Source organism: Erpetoichthys calabaricus, chromosome 6, assembly GCF_900747795.2.
Source record: "Erpetoichthys calabaricus chromosome 6, fErpCal1.3, whole genome shotgun sequence".
NCBI classification, from domain to species: Eukaryota; Metazoa; Chordata; class Cladistia; order Polypteriformes; family Polypteridae; genus Erpetoichthys; species Erpetoichthys calabaricus.
In genome coordinates, this window is record NC_041399.2 from 28,382,248 (window position 1) to 28,407,704 (window position 25,457).

Here is a 25,457-nt window from a genome sequence, read left to right on the forward strand (position 1 = left end):
ATTAACCCTGATGCATATGACAAAAACCATCCCATAAAGTCCAGGGAGTCATCTGTAGACCTTTGTGATCAAACTGTGGTAAGGCACAGGTAATGGCAAAGGGATAAAACCACTTGCAAAGCTTTAAGTGTGCCTAGGAGCATAGTAGCCTCAATCATTTTGAAATGGAAGAAGTTTGGAACCACCAGGATTCTTTCTAGTGTTGGTTGTCTAGCCAAACAGAATACCTGGGCAAGAAGGGCATTTCTGAGATGGGCTAAGCAAGAATTTCTCTGCTGACAGGGTGAACTATGTCAGAAGGGTGACCATCTCAGCAGAACTCCATCAATCAGGAGCATATGACAGCCTGTTCAGAATTTGCCGAACAACATTTAAAGAACTCTGAGAACACAAGGAAGAATATTCACTGGTTTGTGACCCAAAAATTGAACTTTTTGTGACGCACTATATCTGGCAAAGACCAAGAACTGCTTATCACCAGCCAAATATCATCCCTGTGGTGAAGCATGATGGTGGTAAAATCATGCTATGAGAATGCTTCTCAATGGCAGGGACAGGGAAACTGGTCAGAACTGAGATAAGGATAAATACATCTAAATACCTACTCCAGAGTGCAGGCGGCCTACGGTCAAGACAATGATGGATTGGCTTTGGCACACGTCTCTGACTATCTGTGAGTGGTCCAGCCAATGCCCAGACGCAAAACACATAAAATATCTGTGGAGAAATATGGCAGTTTACATTCACTTCTTTTCCAATTTAAGGAATCTTGAAAAAATCTGCTAGCAAGAATGGAATACACTGCTGAAATCCACATGTGTAAAGCTTTATAGATACTTAACCATGAAGACTTGATGCTGTAATTGCTGCCAAAGCAGCTTCTACAAAGTACTGAGTTAAGGGTTTGAATATTCATACGAATAAGAGATATCAGTTTTTGATTTTTAATAAATTTGCAATCCTTTCTGAAAATGTTTTCACTTTGTTATCATGGGTTAATGAGTATAGATTGATGGACAAAAATGGCAAATATATCCACTTAAAATTAATCTACAACACAATAAAGCATATAGAAAATGAAGGGATCTGAACACTTTCTCAATTCACTATATATGCTTTTTTTGCAATGACAAAATAAGCAAGCAGTAAATTTCAAATTGACTTATGAACAGTTGTGAAATGAGTATTATGCTACCAGACACCATGTAGTATTTAGCCATCATGTGATATTTTATCATGTTTTATGGAAATTTCCCGATGAGTTAGCTATACCATTTCACTCTCTTTATATCAAATAAACAAAACATGCACAAGTTTCTTTTGGATTTATTAAAAATAATGCTGAATACCTTCTGAAACCACTGTATTTACAGTATAGTGGGAGTACAGGTAGTTTAAATTACTTGCTCAGGGTGAAATGGAGGTGAGAACTGGGCCAGCAGCCTTCTGTTTTTGATTCTGCTTTTTCATCTAGTACACCAATACTACCACTGAATGTGCGTGTGTGTGTGAGACTGGTCTCTGGGATGGCCTCATCCTCCAACAAGAATTGGTTTCTGCCTTACATCCGATGATGCCAAGACAAAAGCTACAATTGGATTAACATGGTTCAGAAATGAATGGATGGATTAACTACTGTGGTCAGAAAAAGCTACACTGCCATTTTTTTTGTATAGCCTTTATATTATTAGATTCTTTTCTGGTTTTGGGAGTCATTTTAACTGCTGTGGTTGCAAAAAACTGCACTTTGCCATTTTTGCACACCATTTATATTTTCAAATTCCTATGTGGTTTTGGGAGCTGCTGTGTGCAAAAAGGAATGGTGGTAATTAGCTTTAATTAGTGTGTTCTTCCTAGAAGACAAGAGTACTTACGCTTTCTGGCACATAATCTAACTTGAGAACCAGCCCAGCTGTAGTCTGTCCTCATTTTAAGTAAGTTTGACTCTTGATCATTGAATTATATTATTAATTAAAATAACAAGTAGGCAAAACTGACTGCCAAAACTCTTAGCTGCACAAGACACCACAGTCTACACACTTTAATGCCACACAAAACAAAATATTTGCCAGTATTTACAAAGAACTGAAGGTGGATATTTGACATATTTTGGAATTTATTATTAGAACAGTGGGTGTTTAAATCAAATCAACTGCACCACAAAGCAATGGGTGCTTGTTTTTCTCTGCTGCTTCCTGTACTACTGCCCAAATTTCAGTAAAAGACTTGTTTCTTCACATTAACAATTAATAATTTATTTTGTTTTACTTGAAACTGTTTTCAATACTGCTTGTCGAATTTTATACTTTCCAACCAGTGAGCAGTATTGGATGTATGCCGATTTTTTAAATCGCCTTGGAAAAAAGCATCTGTGTAATAAACAAGAACAAGAAGGAATAAATGGGAGTGAGACACTGACAAAGATGGTGGATCAAAATGACAGAAATGGAATAATCAGGTGCATGTGCTGAGATTCACAGAGTCAGAGTCAGACAGACAGGAATACGAGTACAGATTTGAGGGAAAGGATTTACTGCCTCCGCATTTATCATGTGCCGAGGAAAAACAGGCTGAGGTGCTTTAGGCAAGTGGTGTGAAAGGCAGAGAATTATGGTGTGGAGAGATGCATGGTAAAGCAGATGGTGAGGATGAAACCAATAGGGAGTCCGTAGAAGACATGGATGGAAGTGATAACAAATGTCTAAAGAAGAATAGGTCTTACCCATGAGGATAGATAGATAGATAGATAGATAGATAGATAGATAGATAGATAGATAGATAGATAGATAGATAGATAGATAGATAGATAGATAGATAGATAGATAGATAGATAGATAGATAGATAGATAGATAGATAGATAGATAGATAGATAGATAGATAGATAGATACTTTATTAATCCCGATGGGAAATTCACATGTCCAAGATCACAGAAAATTGAGGAAAAAAATGTGTGGTTAAATTTAAACAGTAAACATTTTTTTTTTCTAAAAACGTTTTGCCAAGCATCATTTATACATTACTTGATTCTTTTCTTATTTAGCATCCCAAAACTTGTGCTCTTGTGTTTGTTTCAAAAATTCTCCACTAAAATTGTCAAAACAACAGATTATTTATTTTCTTATTTATTAGCACATTGAAATTGACTTTCACATATCAACATTTTTCTTAGGCATTATTTTTTTTTGTTTCTTAAGTATCAAACTATTATTTTTTTTACGTATGGGTCATATCTAATACCAATTTATTTTTGGTCAATTTTTTAGTCATATTTCTCACTTGATTATTGTTGTTATGTCTCAACTTTTGAAATTGTCAATTAAAGAATATCATTCAATCATATGAAATCTTGCTTAACATTAAAAACTACTGGAAAAATATGCATTTTTAACACTTAACAACTTTACAATCTATCTATCTATCTATCTATCTATCTATCTATCTATCTATCTATCTATCTATCTATCTATCTATCTATCTATCTATCTATCTATCTATCTATCTAAGTAATAGTGCATTATCTATCTCAGGGGTCTCCAACTCTGGTCCAGGAGGGCCCCAGTGGCTGCAGGTTTTCATTCTCACCCTTTTCTTAACTAAGGACCTGTTTTTGCTGTTTAATTAACTCCTTTTGCATTAATTTTAATTGACTTGTTTTTAGGATGTGTTCCCCTGAATTTCTTCATCATTCCAGTCAATTGCTTCATGTGAAGTGAGTGAGCCAACAGAACACCAACTAAGTCAGGGCCTCAAACTCCAAACAATTTCACTCCAACCAGTTGCTTAATTAGGCACCAAGTCTTGTTGTTAATTAAACCCATTCTTTAATTCCATGGCTTGTTGCTGTTCTCATTGTGCAATAGCAGACATTTCCGACATTGTCGATTTTTCTCTTTTCTAAGAGCACAATTAAAATGTTTTGGGGACCTGAGCAGATCAACATTTCTGAGACCTTCACTTTTCTTTATTTTCAGGTACTGAATGATCTACACAGTTTCCTGGTCATGTTTTGGCTCATTCTGCAGCTCATTATTGTTTGGCTGCTAATTAAGGAAAAAAAAGAAACAATTAAGGAGATCTGAGTCTTCAATAGCAAGCCAAATAAAATGAATTCAAAAGAAGTAAATTAGCAGCAAAAACAGGTCACTAATTAAGAGAAGGGTTAGAATGAAAACCTACAGCCACTGGGGCCATTCAGGACCGGAGTTGAGGACCACCAATCTACACAGTAATGTTTAATATTACAACTTAAATGAAGACATATCTTCTTGTTTTAAAAGAGGTAAAGTAAAAATGTTAACTCTTTACTGCTACATCAAGAAAAAACACAATTTATTAAACTATGAACTATTAACATCAAATAAAACTATTTAAATGCAGATGACACCTTTGACAATACATCTATTTTGTTGGTATCTGACTACCTTTTCTGTTGGTTCTATGACTCACACTGAAAATTAGCATTCAATTTTATCTATGATCATAAACTAATTAGTTGTTTTTTGTTTTGTTTTCAATTGCACACTTACTCTTTCTCTGTAGTAACAATTGTTAGGAGTCGGTTTTGTTCTTTTATCTTCATACCCAAATTGTCACTGGCAATCCTAAAATATTTACAAAGAAGAGGAAAATTAATTTTCACATGTTATTAAACACACTGTTACATACTCAAACAATTTGACATTTCTGTTGGAAAGACAAAAAAAAGTTTCTACTTGGGGAAAAGTTCAGAGAAAAAAACGTGAATTCAATAGAAGCAACATGATTAATAATCCTTGCCCAAAACCATTAAAATTCTGGCAAGCCTAAAGTGAAAGTGAAATTCCTAAATGTCCCAGACTATTTTTATTCGTTGAATGAGGCACGTCCATTTCTTCTGTGAAATTGCTTTCAGATTCTGTGCAGAAATTTGCAGAACTAGAAAAATATATCTGCAAGCACTCAATGTGCACTAAATTGCTTTTGTTTCATAATCGACAAAATAGAAAATGCTGTCGTTTAGCAAGTAAGCTTTGTGAATGTCTATCTGTAAAAACTTAAGTGTATAAAATAGAGCGTGAACTAAAGACAAGTGAGACTATTGTTTAAAACATTTGACAATTGTAATTCAAAGAAAGCAAACCTTACAAAGGCTGTGTACAAAAGTAAGATACAACTTAGCTGGCAAATTACAATCATCCGCTCATTCATATTATGATTCCACCCATCCAATTTTAAGGTTATGAAGTGCTGGAAACAATCTTGTCAATATTATATATAACGATTAAAATGTTTAATTGCGATTAATTGCATGATTGTTAATCACATTGTTCATTCATCCATTATCCAACCCGCTATATCCTAACTACAGGGTCACGGGGGTCTGCTGGAGCCAATCCCAGCCAAAACAGGGCGTAAGGCAAGAAACAAACTCCGGGCAGGGCGCCAGCCCACCACAGGGCACACACACACACACACACACACACACACTAGTGACAGTTTAGAAAAGCCAATGCACCTAACCTGCATGTCTTTGGACTGTGGGAGGAAACTGGAGCGCCCAGAGGAAACCCACGCAGACACGGGGAGAACGTGCAAACTCCACACAGGGAGGACCTGGGAAGCGAACCCTCATCTCCAAACTGCGAGGCAGCAGCGCTACCCACTGCGCCACCATGCCACCCACAATCACATTGTTATGTGCAAAATTCAATAATGAACTCAAAAGTAGTGTATTGCGTGTATTTGGTTTGCAAACACTTTAAACAAATAAGGTGCTTTTTAACAGCAGTATTCCCTTTACATTGTAGCAGTTAAAATATTTCTTGTAAATCTCAACTTAAACATTAATGTAATCAAATCAAATATAAAACCAAAGCTATTTGTCACTGGCAGGGCATTAACATTTTATCTAGTGTGCTATAGAAAAACAAGTTACCCCTGAGTCCACAGCCATGATTACAACATTGTAACAGGCACCTTCCAAGGAACAGCAAGTTAACATTGCTAAATCTGTTTTCTTTTTTATCTGAACAGATACCAGCAGAAACATTTTCTTTTATCAGGGAGTAGCATAAACAGTCTATGTTCAGTATCAACTCTTTGAGGGCTAATATTTTTTTCCAAAAAACTAAGTTTTCTGAAAAGAAAACAAAGCAATGGTTTCACACGTAAACCAACATAACCGTCTGTTGCTGCCTGTTTTGCCTGATGTCGGCACCTTTTTGCAGCAGCAGCAGCTCGATGGCCAGCAGGAATGCACGATGGGCTGGCTGCCTGGCTGTCTTTGTGAGACAGGTGTGCGGGGGTGGTACCTGCAGTGAGACACAATATGGTTTGTACCTCCTGTCATCGTAAGTGTCTATCCTCTCAGGCAAACGTTGCCATTGGTGCATCAGCTACACGAACGTGTTCAGCACCACAATCAGCTGGGGACCGATCAGCTGATGCTGGTACCTCACTTTCGTTTTCGATCTACATCTCCAGATCACTTGCATCAAAATCGGAGTCTGACAAATCAGAGTCCGTTTCAGCGATAATACGAAAAAAGTTTTACTTTGAGCATTCACTTTGGTATCTCTCCATATGCCATTTTAGAAGCTGTTTGCTCTTCGCTACTTATGCACGTGCAGGGAATCAAGGTCAAATCAACACAGTTAACTTTCCTTCTAGCAAAAGCGTATCGAAAAGCGCCAAAACAAGAAGATCACTGAGCTGTATTGATTGCTAGGAAGACTGAGGCTTTCAAAATAATAATAATAATAACAAAAAATGAGTTAACGTGCGATAAAATAATTGTCGGTGTTATATATATATATATATATATATATACATATATATATATATATATTCATATATATATATATATATTCACAGCATTCGTAGTCTGAATCACAATCTGATTGTATGGGTGGTTACCTACCAGGTAACGCTTGTGGTTGGTCAGCAAGTCAGCTAACATCCGCCACGGTGCCCTCAGTTGTGAGAAGCAGATCATAGAATGGTTGAAATAGTTTACTGTCAAATAATGCAAAGAGTACGCGACACGTGTTTCACCCTAATTCTGGGCTCATCAGGTGTACACACTCTACTGCACTCCCTCTCAGGAATTGAACCTCGGACGTCAGCGCCAGAGGCGAAGCCCCTAACGTTGCGCCACTGCATGTGGTTCGTTTATTTGACAGCATGTAGATCGGGGTAATTACATTCACGGCATTCGTAGTCTGAATCACAATCTGATTGTATGGGTGGTTACCTACCAGGTAACGCTTGTGGTTGGCGTTACCTGGTAGGTAACCACCCATACAATCAGATTGTGATTCAGACTACGAATGCCGTGAATGTAATTACCCCGATCTTGCCTGGAAGGACCAGATGTGTACAGGGTGCTGCCTCTTCCAAATCACTAGAGGGCAGCTCCCCTGGATTGCTGTGGCTCCACGGATTCCTGCAGGTCTTCAGGAGAGTCCAAGTTTGGGACAGCCCTGATGGGTTTCATGGGGGCCGCAGTGGGAGCTGTAGAGCCCTGCTTCGGACTTCCACCACACCTGGGTGTGATTCATCCGAGTAACTCTGATGAGCAAACTAGAGCACTCGAAAGAAATGCATAAAAGGAGCCCCCTCACTCCATTCAGGGAGCCAGAGTGGGGAGGAAGAAGACGAAACTTGCCAGAGGGGGAGTGGAGGTGGAATGAGGAAGAAAAGACTTTGTTCTATTGTACTTTGGTGCTTGGGAACTGTGCTTTGTTGTGGTGAGCAAGCAAAAAAGCACTTCCCACGTGAATAAACGTGTGCTGTGCGGCAAACTCGAGTCAATGTCTGTCTGTGTCAGGGTTTGGGCAGCAGGAGCACCCTCTACATATCACATATATACATTTAAGAGATTACACTTAGAATCAAAGTATTTAATGTTTTAATTACTTGTGACTTTATATACTGTATGCATATTTATTAACTTTTTAAAATCTCTTTAATGACTTTCGGATGACAAAGTATTACAATAATAAACTGCATCTTAAATATGACATATAATGCTATTTTTCCTTTTTGATTAATCCAATCCCCTTTCCTTTCCTGACAATAAATAACACATATAAAATACATGAATAAAACTGCAAAAAAAAGACAACCAATAAGTTAACAGAAATGTCAAAATTTCAGATTATCCTGGGGGGGGGTTGAAAAAGAAGAGTTTTATCCAAGAAAAGCGGTCATATCTTGCAGGAATAACTGGACAGATCTCTATTGAATAAACTTTCCTTTTTCTAGTTTCAGATAGTATGACACATCTTTTATCCACTACAAAGTGGAGGATAGGGAAGAAATATTTCAGACAAGCAAGACTACTAAATAAGCGAGCAATGTGCCAAGGCCCAGTACGATAGTCCTTCACGTCTTGTGTTCTATCTGGAATAATACCAAACAGGGCAATTTGCATTTGTGAGTTTATTAAAATTTGAAATATTTCATGGTAACAACAACATGGTACAAAACATGTCCAGAAAAGTATAAGTTAAAGGCAGAGGCAAAAATGACCAAGGGAGGATGGTGCCTTACTGAAAAAGTGAGATTGTATACTGGTTAGATTTGGCAGTCTGAATTAGTGAGGTGTATATGGTGTACCACTTTAAGTGGTGGTAGAATATATTCAGAAAAACAGAAAAAGAATGCACTGAATGCCAGAATGTCTGAAAACTGTGTTTTAACAGATTTGTGGTGATTCCAATAACAACATTCTTTTGTTGTTTCAGTGGTTTTGTGAGTCTAAGAGTGATTAGGTCTTTTCAAGTTTTAATACAATGATTTCTTCTTCATCTGAATGGTTTAGTATTGGTAGTTCCATAGTAGTTAAAAGAGGTAATTAAGAATTTAAGGTTTTGCACAATGAACAAAATCATTTAATTAATGAAAGAACCTTTTCTGTAGCCAAAGGTATTTATCGTGTCTTTTTAAATGACATAAAAGTGTCTATGTTACAGTCTCCAAGTATTTCAGAGCTTTGCTTGTAGCTTAATTTAAAGCCAATATCACATTAAACAAGGAGAGGATACCAAAATTGATGACTGAAGTTGCTGATTTTGTCATCTGAGTATGTCATAATACACGACTACAAATCACAGGGTATAGCAAACTAGATGATTGTGTGATGACTTTCCAGCAGAGTTTCACATTTACAAAGTATCGACAGCTCTCCTGTTTTTCTGATATTCAATAACTTGCTGCCTGATGAAGCCGTTGCCCATGTAAAGGCTTTACAGGTATGGTTACCTCAGCTCAGTTTATTTTTCTGTTGTGGAGCATAATAATGGGACATCAGTCAGACACATCTCTGTTCTGTTTGTCAGGTTAAAAAAAATAGTGCTTCTTATTCCTTGAAGCTGCATTGTATGTGTTATACATCCAGCTGAGCACTCACTGGTTGTCAGTCCTGATATACACAAAAGCCTGCCTCTATGATTTACGACAAAATCAAACCTATATGATGTTGTCAGGATGACTTACAGACTTGGAGTAAGTTACTGGATATGTCAGACTTGACGACAAATATCATGGGCGCACACCACTGACTACTTCCCACTCACTAAGATGAATGTAATGACTATAAGGAACTCAAAGACAGTCACTCTGAATAAATTAAATTGAAAGAAAAATGATGGGATGCCAAGAAAACTCTTCTAGATATACTGTACACTTTTATAAACTCTCTATCTCATGTACTTTAGTTAAATAGTTTTAAAGATCTTGACTTGATTCTGTATGGGTTAGGATGATTAATTTAAACCAAACTGACGCTCCCTCACAATGCAGTTAATGTGCCTCATTTGGGACTCCCTGATCAACCACTCTTTTAACACAAAGTCAAAACAGCCGTACTTAAGGGTTCTCCAAAGAGACACAGTACCGAAGGAATCCAGTCGTCATCACAAGCCACTGGATAGTGTCCATGTCTCGCAGCCATATAACACAACAGGAAGCACCAGGATTCTAAAGACTTGGACCTTTGTCCTTTTGCAAAGATATTGGGAGCACCACACACCCCCATGCTCTCCCAATCCATCTACTGACTTCATAGGTTGAGTCACCAGAGACATGAATGTTGCTGTCGAGGTAAGTAAACCTCTCGACATGGTCGACACTCACTGCGCAGACAGATACACTACTGACGGCTGAGCCAAAGAGGTCATTAAAGGCCTGAACCTTGGTTTTTATCCAGGACACTTGCAAGCCCAGACACTCAGACTCCTCGCTCAGTCTCTCAAAAGCCCCAATCAGAACCTCCATTGACTCCGCGAAAATCACAGCATTGTCAGCAAAGTCAAGATCAGTAAATCTCTCGTCATCAAGAGATGCCCCACAGCTGCTGGACCCCACGAACCTGCCCAACACTCAGTCCATGCAAGCACTGAACAGAACATACCCTTGACAGACCTTAGAATCAACTGGGGAAAATGCAGAGGTTTTGCCTTCACTCTGCACAGCACTCACAGTACCAGTGTACAGGACAGCCATGATATACAGCAACATTGAAGAGATCCTGCAAAGTCTCAGGATGTCCCACAGGGCAGCTCGATCAACTGAGTTGAACACTTTAGGAAAATCGACAAAGGCTGCAAAGAAACTCTGCTGATATTTGCATTTGCTCTCCATAAGAACCCTCAGGGCCAGGATGTGGTCGATGGTAGACTTCTTAGGCATAAAACCAGACTGCTCCAGGTGCTGGTAGGTGAGCAAGAGATCACAGATCCTATTGAGTTTGACCCTAGCAAGGACCTTACCCAGTACAAAGAGCAGCATTTCCCCCTGTAGTTGCTGCAATCCAGGCGATCACCCTTCCCTTTCCAGATGGGGATGACAAATCCCATTTTCCAGTCAGTTAGGATGATGCTCTCTCCCAAATGGAAGCAAAGATTGCTTGCAATGCCAGGAGGACCATCTTACCACCAGCCTGGAGAAGTTCATCCCGGATACCACAGATTCCTGAAGCCCTCCCTCCCTTCAGCTGGTTCACCACCTGTACAATTTCAGTGAGATTGGGTGGTTCACAGTTAACTGGAGGATCTGCCTCAAGAACCGTGGACCCAGAGATGTCCAAAGTCCTAGCCGGAGGATCAGCTTTAAATAGCTGCTCAAAGTAGCCACCCCAATTGGTCACAACTGCAGCGTCATCCGACTCTTTGAGGAACAGATTTTGATGTACGTAATGCTTTGACTCCTCTGTAAGCAGGATGTGGGTCAGTAGATCATAGACTGTGTGTCACTTGCTCACAGATTCCTCTAACAAATGCCTCCTTATCAGCCCCCAGTGCCCTCACAGCTGTCCTTTTCAGTTACCGATACGCACTAGAATCATCAGTTGCACCCAAGTTTGTAAGTTCCTCACACAAACTGCGTGCAAACTTGTTAGAAACAGCCTGATCTTGGAGTCTGGCCAGATCCAGCCTCATTTTCCTATTAGGTGGTAGCCTACTGGACCTAAGCTGGATCTTCATAGTAGCAAAAACAAGTCTGTGGTCAGAATTCACAAACTGGGCACTTCTGTAGACCCCGTAATTTTGTAAAAGTCTCCAATGTCTGCCCATGAGGATGTGATCAATCTCCTTCACTGTACCACCAGTACTGGTGTACCAAATCCAACAGAGCCACTTTCAACATGGTCGTCAGACCTATGGGGACCAACACAATCCTCATAGCCAGCCATGTCAGTGACAGTGGTTGCATTGAAGTCACCCACGACCAGAGGAGTATCACCTCGCGGGCACCCATCAACCACAGAGTGAAGTTGCGAATAAAATAACTCCCTCACCGAGACATCTCTCAGTGTATGCTCGGACCATGATGAGTGAACAGAGAAGGCACCCAGAGAGTGCCTTAATCTGAGTCTCATAACACGCTCATTGAAAGGAGTGACATCAGACACCATCGGAAGCAGCTAGTCTGCAACAGTAACAGCTACTCCCTGTGTATGGCAACCATTAGAGCGACCAGACCAATAAAAGGTGTACCCTTCTACAGTCTAGCCAATCCCAGGTCTGTGTACCACAGGGAGTGCCTCCACTGAAATGCTGATCTTATGAAGCTCCTCCGACAGCAGAGGAAGATGGTCATCATGCCGGAGAGACATGACATTCCACACACCTACCTGGATGGGTTGCCTCAAGTTAGAATCTGGGTGCTGCCATGCATTGGGCTATGCTTCGGCACCACACAAGTTCCAATCCCCAACAGGCCTGACCCAACTGGCTCGCCAACAGTTTTGATGAGGCTCCCGAGGGCTTTCACCATCCCCTTCATAATGCGAGAAGCCTTCCTATGGCTGGCTCCTTCAAAGCTACTCCCATGGAGAGCAGAAAGGAATCCTGTCTGTCGGTTCAGAGCTGCGTGAATTTTTTAATGGTGGGTGGAATGCCAATCCTGCCACCAACCCCCTGATTTCCCTCCAATTCGGAGGTGGACTGCTTGCAGGGCCGGATGCAGTTTAACGTTATACCCAGGACAAGGTTTGGTGATTACATGAAAAAGTAAAAACTAAGAATGACAGTACAAATTACAGTGCTTTTTTCTGTTTATTACAATATCCAGCCATCTTTGACCGATTTTTCACTTTGGCCGAAGACAAACGGATTTGTATCCCATCCAAGGCCCACTTCTGTGGAAAATCAAAAGTTTTTACAACTTGCGATTTCTAGTGTGGGGCCACAGGTAGCCAAATGCTAATCCTGTAGGAAACATTGATAGAATGGTTGCTATTCTGTCTCAGGGGACACTTACCAGCACACAAACACTTATTTTGGGACAATTTAGTGTCACCAATTACAATACCATTTGCACGTCAGAGGCTGTGTTAGAGCCAACAGAGGAACCCCACAGAAATGCAAGGGATATGTTACTAACTGAATACAGCGGCAAGTTAGATCAGGGCTTAAACGTTGTGAAACTGCTGACTGCTTTTCCTTTGTGCAGATCATATGGAAAAAATTCTAATATTAAAAAAAAATTAAATATATTGATCTTGAGATGGGATATTAATAAAATAGTCTGATCACAGGTATGGCTACCATCTTTTTTGAAAAATGAAGTATTGAATAATTCCACATTTTTATGAAACACTGAATAAAAAATAACAAAAGGAAGGGCTGTTGTAAGCACCTAAAATTAGCCAAAACCAGGAATGGATGTTAATATAGATATTGCCACTACAAGCTCCTGAAAAAACTCACAATTTATCAGATCCAATTCATGTAACAAGTAATATTAAACTTTGCCATACTGGGAAACACTGATTGCTGGTATTGGATCAACTATGATGGGTTATTAAAAAAAACAAAACAAAAAGCTTTTAAATACATGTAGTTGATAATGCAACAGAAAAATAGACATTCCGAGCCTCTGTGCTATTACCAAAATGTAACATTTATATCATCACTACTATATATGCAAACACTGCCTAAAACAGGGTTGATGAACCACTGGGCTGCAAGCCAATTCTGTCAAAAAAGAAAAAAAAAAGAGAAAGCAAGCAGTTTCTTTACACAACTACTACAATGGCTGAAACAGCTAAGTTTCATCAGGCTTTTAAAATCATGTACTACTGCCACCAACTTATAAACCTATCCTGCAAGAACTTTAAAACAAAATTATAAAATCATAAGAACTATCCTCACCTACAAGAAAGAGAGACATGCAGTCTCATATACACACACAAGGCTATAAAATGAACTCTATACCTCCTGACTATAAATTGCAAGGACATTTAAAGAAAATAATAAGAACAGTATAACCCCTACTTTATTCTGGTGACCATTCATTCCAGTAGTGATATTTTAGTAACTGCAGTCATTACATACAACATGTCTTACGTTTAAGACTTGTCAGTTGTTTTGAGACGTAATTTTGTAACTGTCTTTAGGCAACAACATGACTACCTGCCCAAAAAGAAAATACCTTCTCACAATTCCCACACCCTTTTAATAATTAAAACTTAAAATACAAAGCACACAACAGTAGTCTGGCTTTCTACTCAGTATACTAAGTCAGAAAATGTAATTCAATTAAAAATGTGTGTGCATTTGTTGTGGACATGCCTTTTGTGACTGTGACACAATTTAAAATCTGTATGTATGCTTTTTTTGTGGGTATGCCTTTACTATATATAATTCAGTAAAAATGTATGTATTTTTTTTTGCATTTGTTAAGGTAAAGGTTTCCTTTATGTTATTTATTTATTTAACTACTACTTAATAATTTATTGGGGCCACTTCGATAGGAAAGGCCAATTCAATTTCACAAGTCAAAAGCGTGATCCCATGTGAAGGGACTTTCCTACTTGTAGACTACTTTCATTTTCTGGAATTATTTATTTAACAGTATTTTAGCCAAAAATGCATGAGCTTTGCACATTATGAGCATATCACTGGATAATGTGATGTGTGAATTATGCACCATGAGTATCATGAGATTTTTTTTCAACAACACTTTTAATACAGTATTTTTGCCATTGTACAACACTGGTCACTATTGGGTCCCGCTATATCTGAAATGTTATGTCCATTCTCCATGAAAACATGATATTAAAATTTTATTTAGCCATCACTACAAACTACTTGAGGTAGGTAACATTTAAAAAAAAATATAATTTTCGGGTGGAATATTTCTTTAATAGTCTTCTTTTCGAGCAAAGCCTTCTTTGCTAACAGATCTGATTTAACATTTTAACATAACAATCTTTTTGTTGCAAGGAATAACCCAGTAGTCAAAACACCTACTTTATAAAGTTTTTTGTTTTTGTAAATACACTCAAATTGTCTTTATATATTTAATATCTTCAGCTTAAGACAACTAACAGCTCACAAGAGTCAAAATTTGTGTACATAAAGTGAAAATCATACATGTGCAAGAACAATAAAGATTCAGTTGTAATTTAGCCAGTTGTGGCAGTGGTATTTTAACAACAAGAACTGTTTTTAATTTTTCTAGTATCCCGTTCCACTGTATCAGATGAAACATAAAAGATATTGTCACCTGTGACGCTGGGGTTACCCACAGCTGGCATTACCTCCTTGAACCTGGAACATCGACACAGTGGATATAGAAAGTCTACATGCCCCTGTCAAATTCACAGATTTTGTGTAATAAAAAAATGACACCAAGATAAATCCTGTCAGAACTTATACAGTAATCCCTCCTCCATCGCGGGGGTTGCGTTCCAGAGCCACCCGCGAAATAAGAAAATCCGCGAAGTAGAAACCATATGTTTATATGGTTATTTTTATATTGTCATGCTTGGGTCAGAGATTTGCGCAGAAACACAGGAGATTGTAGAGAGACAGGAATGTTATTCAAACACTGCAAACAAACATTTGTCTCTTTTTCAAAAGTTTAAACTGTGCTCCATGACAAGACAGAGATTAAAAGAATGCAAACATATCTTCCTCTTCAAAGGAGCAAACAAATCAATAGTGCTGTTTGGCTTAAGTATGCGAAGCACCGCGGCACAAAGCTGTTGAAGGCGGCAGCTCACACCCCCTCCGTCAGGAGCAGAGAGAGAGAGACAGATAAAAAAATCAATACGTGCCCTTCGTGCTTTTAAGTATGCGAAGCACCGTGCAGCATATCGTTTCAGGAAGCAGCTGCACAAAAGATAGCAACAAGATAATCTTTCAGCATTTTTAGACGAGCGTCCGTATCGTCTAGGTGTGTGAACAGCCCCCCTGCTCACACCCCCCTACGTCAGCGCAAGAGAGAGAGAGAGAGAGAGAAAGAGAAAGTAAGTTGGGTAGCTTCTCAGCCATCTGCCAATAGCGTCCCTTGTATGAAATCAACTGGGCAAACCAACTGAGGAAGCATGTACCAGAAATTAAAAGACCCATTGTCCGCAGAAACCCGCGAAGCAGCGAAAAATCCACGATATATATTTAAATATGCTTACATATAAAATCCGCGATGGAGTGAAGCCGCGAAAGGCGAAGCGCGATATAGCGAGGGATTACTGTATTACCTTTATTGCATAATTGCAATATATACAAAGAAGATCATAACAAAAGAGAAAATGTTTAATGAGAAAAGGAAAAAAAATCATGCAAAAACCTGATTGCATTAGTGTGCACAACGTTTAATAATCAAGGACGTGGCTGTGTTCAGAATCAACCAATCACAATATGTCTCATCTGAAATGGTAGTTGGTATACATTTGACGTCAATTAAAGTGGTTCTGCTAGAGCTCAGATAAAGTTTGGCTGTTCCTGAAGGATTATCCTGATATCCTCTTGGTTGCAACATAGTAAAAAAAGCGATAGTCTGTAAAAAGTTTTTAAAATACAAACGGGATCTCATCATTGGAAGGTATCAATCAGGACAGGGGTACAAAAAAGTGTCCAAAGCATTAAATATCCCATGGAGCACAGTGAAGAGTTGTCATCAACAAATGGAGATAGTATGGCTCAACAGTGCCACTACCACGATCAGGACGTCCCTCCAAGATTGATGAGAAGACAAGGAAAAAAACTGGTCAGAGAGGCCACTAGCAGGCCTACAACAACATTAAAAGAGCTGCAGGATTTCCTGGCAAGTACTGGTTATTCCCTACATATGACAACAATCAGCTCCATTCAGGGTTGCAAGATGAAAACCTTTTGTCACAAAGAAAATCATCCAAACTCGCCTAAACTTTGCAAAAAGGTATACCCAGTCTCCCACAACCAGGTGGAAAAATGTATTATGGTCTGGTTAAACCATGGTTGAACTATTTGGCCATAATTCCAAAAGGCTATGTTTGGAGCAAAAATAACACAGCACATCATCAAAAGAATATCATACCCACAGCGAAGCATAGTGGAGTATCAGTCTTTTATGGCACAAAACCTTCAAGCATCTGTGGGGAAGCTGAAGGTGAAGAGGCACGTCACCTTTCAGCATGACAATAACCCAAAGAACACATCAAAATCAACAAAGCAATGACTTCATCAAAGGAAGATTGATGTTCTGGAATGGTCTTTCCAGAGCCCAGACCTTAATCCAATTGAAAATCTTTGGGGTGACCTGAAGAGAGCTCTGCACAGGAGATGCCCTAGTAATCTGACAGATCTGGAAACATTTTAACATGAAGGAGTGCGCAAAAATCACCAGGTCCAGATGTACCAAACTGATGACTCTTACCCACAAAGATGGAGTGCAGTAATAAAATCAAAAGGTGCTTCACTTAAGTATTAGTTTAGGGCAGTGGTTCCCAAAGTCGGTCCTGGGGACCCACTGTGGCTACAGATTTTTTTTCCAACCAACTTCTTTTGCTCATTGGACTCTTAGCCTAATTAAGTGAATCATTATTTCCTTGTTTCTGTGTTTTGGAGTCAATGTGTAAATTACAAACTAAGTTTGTCAGATTTCTATTAAAATGTAATAAGCAGTTTTATACGGAATATGTAGGTTTTTTTAATTGTTAATTGTATTTTCAACCTAATTTTCATTCTGCTTTTCCAGGTGTCTGGTTATTTAATTGATTATTTACTAATTATCAGGTCTGACACTGAAGTTGTTGCTGCTTTCATCATCCCAGGTGTCTACTATACTGGTTGTTAATTATCACTATTAGGGTTAAATGAAGGGAGCAAACTACACAGGAAAAGGGGAAATAATAGAAAAACAACTAAACAGAGTTAAGCACTTATAGATTTAGAAAAAAATAGAAATATTTCTAAATGTGTTATAAATGTAAAAACCATGCTGTTGTATTTTTTCTGAATGCAGAATAAGAAAAGAGTAAAAAAGACCAGCTAATTAAATGAGATCAGTTGTTATCGATTATTATCACTGATTGTAAATCTGATTGGAACAAAAACTTTCAGCCACAGCGGGTCCCCAGGACTGAGTTTGGGAACCACTGACTTAGGGAATGTACACACTAATGCAACCAGGTTTGTGTATTATTTTTTTTCCCTTTTTCATTAAACAGTTTCTGATTTGTTTTCATCTTCATTGTATAGATTGCAATTTTGCAATTAAGGTGGAAGAACTTCTGACAGGATTATTCTTGGTTTGATTTTTTTATCACACAAAGCCTACCATTTTGGCAGGGGTTTGTAGACTCTTTACATCGACTGTAGTCATGAAATTAAGGAATGACTGGGCAAAGAGGACATATAACAGGCAAGGGTTGGTACAAAGTACAAAATGTTCAAAAACAAAGTACAGTTCAAGCCCTTAAATAAATAAATATTTCTGGATAAAAACAGTGTTTTGTGGATGTTACAATCAGTTAATAAATAATCCTCAGGTTAAAAACAACAGTCAGGATCTGTATCTTTAAAATCAACTCTTAAGCCTCGGTGCATTCTATTAAAACTGTTGTCTCCTCTGTATCCCTTTTGGTCTCCTCACTAAGAGGAGACATCTTATGACAGACGCGGTCAATCGGTTTATCCAGCTTGTGTTCTTACCAATGTCATTCTGCATCCAAAACGACCCAGTGAGCCCTGCTCCTTTCTCCACCATTTCTCAGCCTTCAATGGGAGTCCACTTGGAGCAGTTGGTGTCCTAACAACAGCAGCGACTTTGCCCCAGACCGCCACTACTATTCTTAGGTCAACATTTCCAACCGCCTATGTCCTCCCTGAAGCAGAACCAGCTCAGCCACAATCCTGGTCTTTCATCTCTTTCTTTTAATGTCCAGATTACCTATCTCTTTTTTCTCTCTCTTGATCTTTCTTTCATAATGCCCTCTCTGTTATCTCAGGCTGCTTTATACGCAAGCCGATGGAGATGCTTTAGTTGCAAACCCCAGAGAGGTAACAAGGAAACTGGATGAACCGCTTGTATCTACACGTGAATGCAGGTTCAGCCAGTCTCCCCCATCAATACCCCAGGGGTGCTTGTTCATGCTAACATGAGTACCTGTGCTCACCAAGAGCCAGAATGCACTGTTTTTGTTTTTTTTTTTATATAAAACCAGCACACTGCCATGGACGCCTTACTCATTTTACCACACTACCTGGCTGAGACATTCCTGCCTACCCAGACTTACTTGGTGTTGGATGTGGAATAGTTGGAATTCCAAAGTGAAGTCTCATAGCAGTGCATATGTAATTGAGCAATAGGACAAACCTTTGGTTCCTGCAAAGCTTATTATGGTAATGATACACACTACAAAGGCTTTGCTTTTGCAGGTATTGAAAAAAAGCAAACTGTGTTTATTTTTCCTAGCAACCCCTTTTTGGCAAAGCTAAATGTAAGGGATACAGCTGCCAGACAGAAACATTATCCTGAGACTTCCGGAAACACATAGTAACTGATGGTATTTCAAAGTGATGTTTAATAACAGTTCTGCATGAAATAGGACTATTTGGGGAGAAAAAGACTGTACTACTGCTGTATACCTAGACTCTAAAAACCAGTGCAAAATAGTGGGCTGTTCCACTGCTGCAAAGTAAGGTAACCAAGGTTTTATTTATTAGTGTTTAGTCTACACAAATTTCTTGGCAAAAAACTAACACAGTTTTTATACCTCATTGCATAGTTGGAAGTAATAAATCAATTGCTATATTTTACTTCTAAGGTGATTTTCACTTTACAATATTATATAAACGTGTAAAAGTAACATTCAAAAAAGAACCCAATACTTGCTGTGCTTGGAGGCTAAAAATGTTTGTGTGCACCACTGTTTGAGCTATTGAAGCAGTAAGGATGGCAATCCAATCTCTGATCTGTTATATACTTACTGGTATATTCAGTCTTTATTTAAATATTTTATATGTCACACCATTTATCAGGTCTCTTGATGTTCCACCTCAACATGTATCTAGTCTGGCTATAGTGATACAGCATTTGGTTCAGCTGAGTGCCAGAAAGTTATCTGAATTTAGAAAATCCCACTGCCGGCAAAGTCTGTTTAAATCTTTCATATTCTATTAAGGTATTTATGCAGTATTAATCTACTGGTGCATGTCAGCTTCTTCAGCTTCTAAATAATTGTTATCTAAGCCCTTTGAGGACAGATTCTGAACTCAACACAGCAGAGTAGCTGGCGATGGTGATGGTGACTCATCCTTTGCATGACTTCTCCTTGAACTTTCCTAACTTTCTTATTTTCAGATCGTGCCAACCACAGGACTTCCATCCTTTATAGCCTACAGACTTGAAATCATACAAGCCTGTCTCCTAAACTTTAACTCTTACAAAAAGAAGTTCTCAAATCCTTACTGTAAAATTTTCAAAACAGGTTCAGAATGTCATATTTTTTTGGCAAAGAGTTTTGCAAATGCAGTAGCTGTGATGGACTGGTACCCAGTCCAGCGTTGTTTTCTGACTTTTTCTGTAGAGTTCTGGCTCTTTATATGCCTGCCTTTGATTAAGTGGGTTTTGAGAATATATGAATGAATTAATTAATTTTACAAATACAGGTAAAATTCCGTTACAACGAACTAACAGGGACCTAAAAAATATTTCAATGTAACGAAAATTTTGTTGTAATGAGATTCTGTATTTGTTACTATAGTGCATTCTTTAATTTGTATCCAGGCGTTTGCAGTCATTTCAGTAGATTCTTTCGCGTTAATTTTAATCTCCTCCTGCCTACAAGTTATGGTGACAAGAATCTTTCTCAGCATTTCCTTACGATAATACACTTTCAGGGTGCGAATGATGCCCAAAACCAATGGCTGAAGCGCTGCCGTGCAATTGGGTGGGAGGCATTCAACGCGAACATTATCTAAATGTGGAAGCATGTTGTGGGCTGCACAGTTAATAATCAGAAGCCGAATCATTATTTCTTCTTCATATCGTGAGGTTTCTGAACTCTTTTGAGACCCTCCCCCACTCCCCACCCAATGGGAACGACACGCTGAAGTGCGTCCTGAAGCGCGATTGCAGAGTCTGTGGAAGATTGTTTGTCTGTTGCTGGGGCAGGGCACTAGGAGGCTCACATTGCTGCAATGAAGCGCCACAGAAGCAAATCATAAAAGATCGGGGTTGCGCTATAAGTCCCTGTCTTGCACCCCAAAACACGAGGCTCAGTCTCAGTACTTTAGCAAAACCAGTTTTATTCAGCTTGAAACAGGAGCGGCACAGTTATTCATCGTAGCGTGATCTGCCACTCTGCTATACACAGACATAGCAGTCAGCAAAACCAGTTTTATTCAGCTTGAAACAGGAGCAGCACAGTTATTTATCGTAGCGTGATCTGCCACTCTGCTATACACAGACACAGCAGTCAGGCAGAGTTGTGGCCAGGTCAGTGATCAAGTAATCCTGTTACAGTATCTGCATTTGCAATTTACGTGCTCCTAACCTTGCATCACCCCTCTAGATCTTTTCTGTTGTAAGCTGGGGGGCTAATCGCACCCCTACAGGTTAAAAAAAGACGCTGAAAGAATACCTTCACATTGCTCCCTTGCTGCTTACTTGCGGCTGATCTATTGTGTGATCCGCGCAGTACTTTGCAGACTTAAAAGTCCAAAAGCACCTGTCAGTTGCGGATTGTTTGTTTGCCTTTCTCAATCTCTGTCCTTTCCTGCTCCTGAAGCGCACTCCTTTGAAGAGGAAGATATGTTTGCATTCTTTTAATTGTGAGACAGATTTGTCATCACCGTCTTGTCAAGGAGCACGTTTAAACTTTTGAAAAAGAGACATGTTTGTTTGCAGTGTTTGAATGAAGTTCCTGTCTCTACAGTCTTCTGTGTTTCTGTGCAAATCTGTGACCCAAGCATGACACTGTTTACTTTGGCAGAGAGATGCAGCATATCTGCTATTGCCCCGTACAGATGCAGATATCGCACTTCGGGATGCTCTTCGGCTTGCTGTCCAGTTGGGGGAGGTCCCAAGAGAGTTTACAAACCTCACATTTTCTTGAATGAGTGCCGCATTAATAGGAATGTTTCTTGAACGAGAATCACTGAACCACATAAAAACGGCTTTTTCGACGTCTTCAAATGCAGCAGTTCACATATGTTTGCAACCCGAGATTTTTCTACTTTTTTTGCTATGTCTTTCAAGAAAGTTGATAGGGTCGATAGCGATAGCGAAATTCCAAATTCACTGGCAACGTCTTTTTTCTTTTGCCGCAATCGAGAGCTGCAAAAAGTTAAAGTTTTTTTTTTCTAATATGAACTGTTATTGTTTTTACGTGTCTGCCGTTTCTATAGGAGGGTGACAATGAGTTAAATTCCAATGGATGTTTTTCAAATGTTGACGAGCAATAAGTACATGGTATCACTGAAAACCGCAGGAAACAAAAAAAGGCAAAAAAAAAAAAAAACACAGTACAAGGAAAGTTCGAAGTAAGAAAAAAAAATTACAGTGTTTCTGTTTGGGGATCATTGTGCACAACTGAGCTGCGGCCACAAAACTATCTGCTCTGTGGATGATTCAGTCAAGCATTTCAAGGTCTTTGGTGCACTTCATTATAATGAAAGTATCTGCTGAATGTACTTCGTAGTAATGAGATTTCTATAGACTCGCGTGATATGGGGAAGCTGTCAGGACCATAAAAATACTTTGTTGTAATGAAAATTTTGTTGTAAAGATATTCGTTGTAACAGAATTTTACCTGTACATTTAGTCATCTGCTATTTAGATCTGGACAAGTATTGCAGCTAGAGGGTTTCATTACTATCTTTGGCTCTGTCAACAAAAAATATATATTATTGTGAAAGGCACCATACAGTGCCTATAAACAGCATTGACCCCCTTTAGAAATTTCAGATTTTACTATTATACAATGTTGAAGCACAGTGGCTTTCATTTGTTATTTTGTCACTGTTAAACAGAAAACAACTCATTAGTGTTCAAGTGAAAACAGGTCTCTGCAAAGTGGTCTAAATTAATTACAGATATCCATCCATCCATTTTCCAACCCGCTGAATCCAAACACAGGGTCACGGGGGTCTGCTGGAGCCAATCCCAGCCAACACAGGGCACAAGGCAGGAACCAATCCCGGGCAGGGTGCCAACCCACCGCAGGACACACACAAACACACCCACACACCAAGCACACACTAGGGCCAATTTAGAATCGCCAAGCCACCTAACCTGCATGTCTTTGGACTGTGGGAGGAAACCGGAGCGCCCGGAGGAAACCCACGCAGACACGGGGAGAACATGCAAACTCCACGCAGGGAGGACCCGGGAAGCGAACCCGGGTCCCCAGGTCACCCAACTGCGAGGCAGCAGCGCTACCCACTGCGCCACCGTGCCGCCTAATTACAGATATAAAACACAAAATAACTGCATACGTATTCACTAATATGGCACACCTATATCATCACTGGGGAGGCCAACTGGTTTTAGAGGTCACAAATTAGATCACTGTCTGTAGTCAAATTAATGCTTCTTATCTGGAAGGTCTAACTTGTGGTGAGTCAGTATGGTGGGCTTACCTACACAAAGACGACAAAGGACACTCCAAGCAAATCCATGATTTTTTTCATCTCTGCTAGACTATTACACCAATTCAGTAAACAAATGTCACACTATTAAAAGCTGCACTTAAGGTTGGCAGTCTTCTATTTCTCCATCACTAAAGAGGCTGATGTGTATTACATAAGGCTGTGTAATGTTAGTTTCCCATCTGCACTACTGAATATATTTCACAGTTATCAGATATTCATCCCAACCCTAATAGGTAAATAATAGAAACCATGAGTGGAAAAGTAATATAAACTTTTGAAAACTCATCAATGAATTAACTTTCTAACTCACTTATCAAAATCAAAGTTATAGATAACTGATGGCTAACCTAGCCATTATGCACAATGTAAAAAACAACTCTGGATAGGGCTCCAGTCACTTAACGCGTCCAGTACTACTTTAGAAAAGCAAACATATCTGTTATGTTTATTATCAGTTATGCTTCTCCATTTTCTGTTTCATCCAACATTACAGGACCACTAACACCACACTACTAGATTCAGGGACAGTTTTTATCCTGAGGCCAAACAGCTAGTCAATAGCCACTCATAGTGACAACTGAATTGGTGTTCAATGGTGATCTGGTTAATGTAGGTTGTTGGTATGGTGCTCCTGTTACTAGTCTGAGTGAGAAATACAAGTACTAATTTCATTGTACCATGTACTCGACAATACTTGTGCATTTGAACTTTGATTTATTACATAAAATTATTCAATACCCAAAACACTGTTTGAAAAGTACTTGCCTCACTGGACTCATTAAACAGTTAATGCCAGCTTCGGCAGTAAATAATTAAACAAGAAATATTCTGTTGCTATTGATCAGTCTCTCACAGCAAAATAGAGGAATCCTGACCCTCTAATAAATCCAGAAATACTTCACCTTAGAGATGACTGTGAATTTGAGATACTGTTTAAGGTACTGCAGCAACATCTAAATTGCACTTAGATTTGGACACTGACTAGGCCATCTGATAACTCAAACTTTCTTTCTGATTGTGGAGGCCCCAATAACAACATTAACTGAGGAGAGACGGGCCAGAAGATGTGTGTGCCAGACCCTTTTTTTGAGGGATACTTAACTATAAAGTAAGCTGCAATGAAAACTAATTTATTTCAGCAATTGACAGTAAAGATGCTATATTCTAGCTTGCTCTAGTCCTTGTGTGACAGTCCCTGAAATGACAGCATAGAGTACATATTGCACACAACTGCAAATTTGTTAAGCCCCTGAAGGTTAGCATTTAACATTTGTTGCACAACATTAAATAAAATAAAAACAAAAAAAAATGCATGACCAATTGTTACTTCCTCTCAAAAAAGGTTATCCTTAACTTTTTAATATTTATGTGTATCCAGTACAGTATATATACTGTATAACAAAATAAATAAGGTATTTGGATTTCAGTATAAATTGTTACTTTCTTTTATTTCTAGATTTAAATCACACACAATGACTAAACATCATTTTGCTGTCTTTATGAAAAACTGCAAGCCATTACTTGAAGGTAAATAACTAAAGTACAAGTACCCTCCTACTGTCTATTGCGCATATGTCGATTATAGTTATTATTTCTAGATAACTACTATTAGGCTCTCTTAAGGAACACAAACCTTTCTAGCGATAACACAACATAATACTTTCAGTGGTCAGACACATAAACCATTGAAAAATGTAAAAAGGTGTGGATGCTGTGCCTCTGTTTTGGAACCTGTTGTTTTTAGGTGTTTATTTAACTTGTTAGACTTAAAAGTCACATTGCAAGAAAAACAAAAATATGTTAAAAACCAATTCAAAACTTAACACTCTACCCTCCCCATTCGGGGAACTATATATAAATAAAAATAAATACAGTTACGAGGCATGTCCATGTGTATATTAAAATATCAATAGAAACCAAACCAGTAGCAGAGACCTGGCATGCTTAAACAACACTAACTTATTTGTGCCAAATTATGAAGAAGGTTTGCAATGTAAAAAAAGGTGATTTATTTACAGTTTAACATAATATAATGCATTGCGGTGGGTTGGCACCCTGCCCGGGATTGGTTCCTGCCTTGTGCCCTGTGTTGGCTGGGATTGGCTCC

General features: G+C 38.9%; 1 protein-coding gene across 1 annotated transcript in view; it reads right to left on the bottom strand.

The window, feature by feature from the left end:
* The window catches only part of LOC114653241 (centromere-associated protein E-like), a 402,188-nt gene that overhangs the window by 80,867 nt on the left and 295,864 nt on the right, over positions 1–25,457 (bottom strand). Inside the window, exon 30 of the mRNA XM_028803441.2 lies at positions 4,529–4,603. Within this exon, the coding sequence (XP_028659274.2) occupies positions 4,529–4,603 (75 nt within the window). The remainder of the gene's footprint in view (positions 1–4,528; positions 4,604–25,457) is intronic.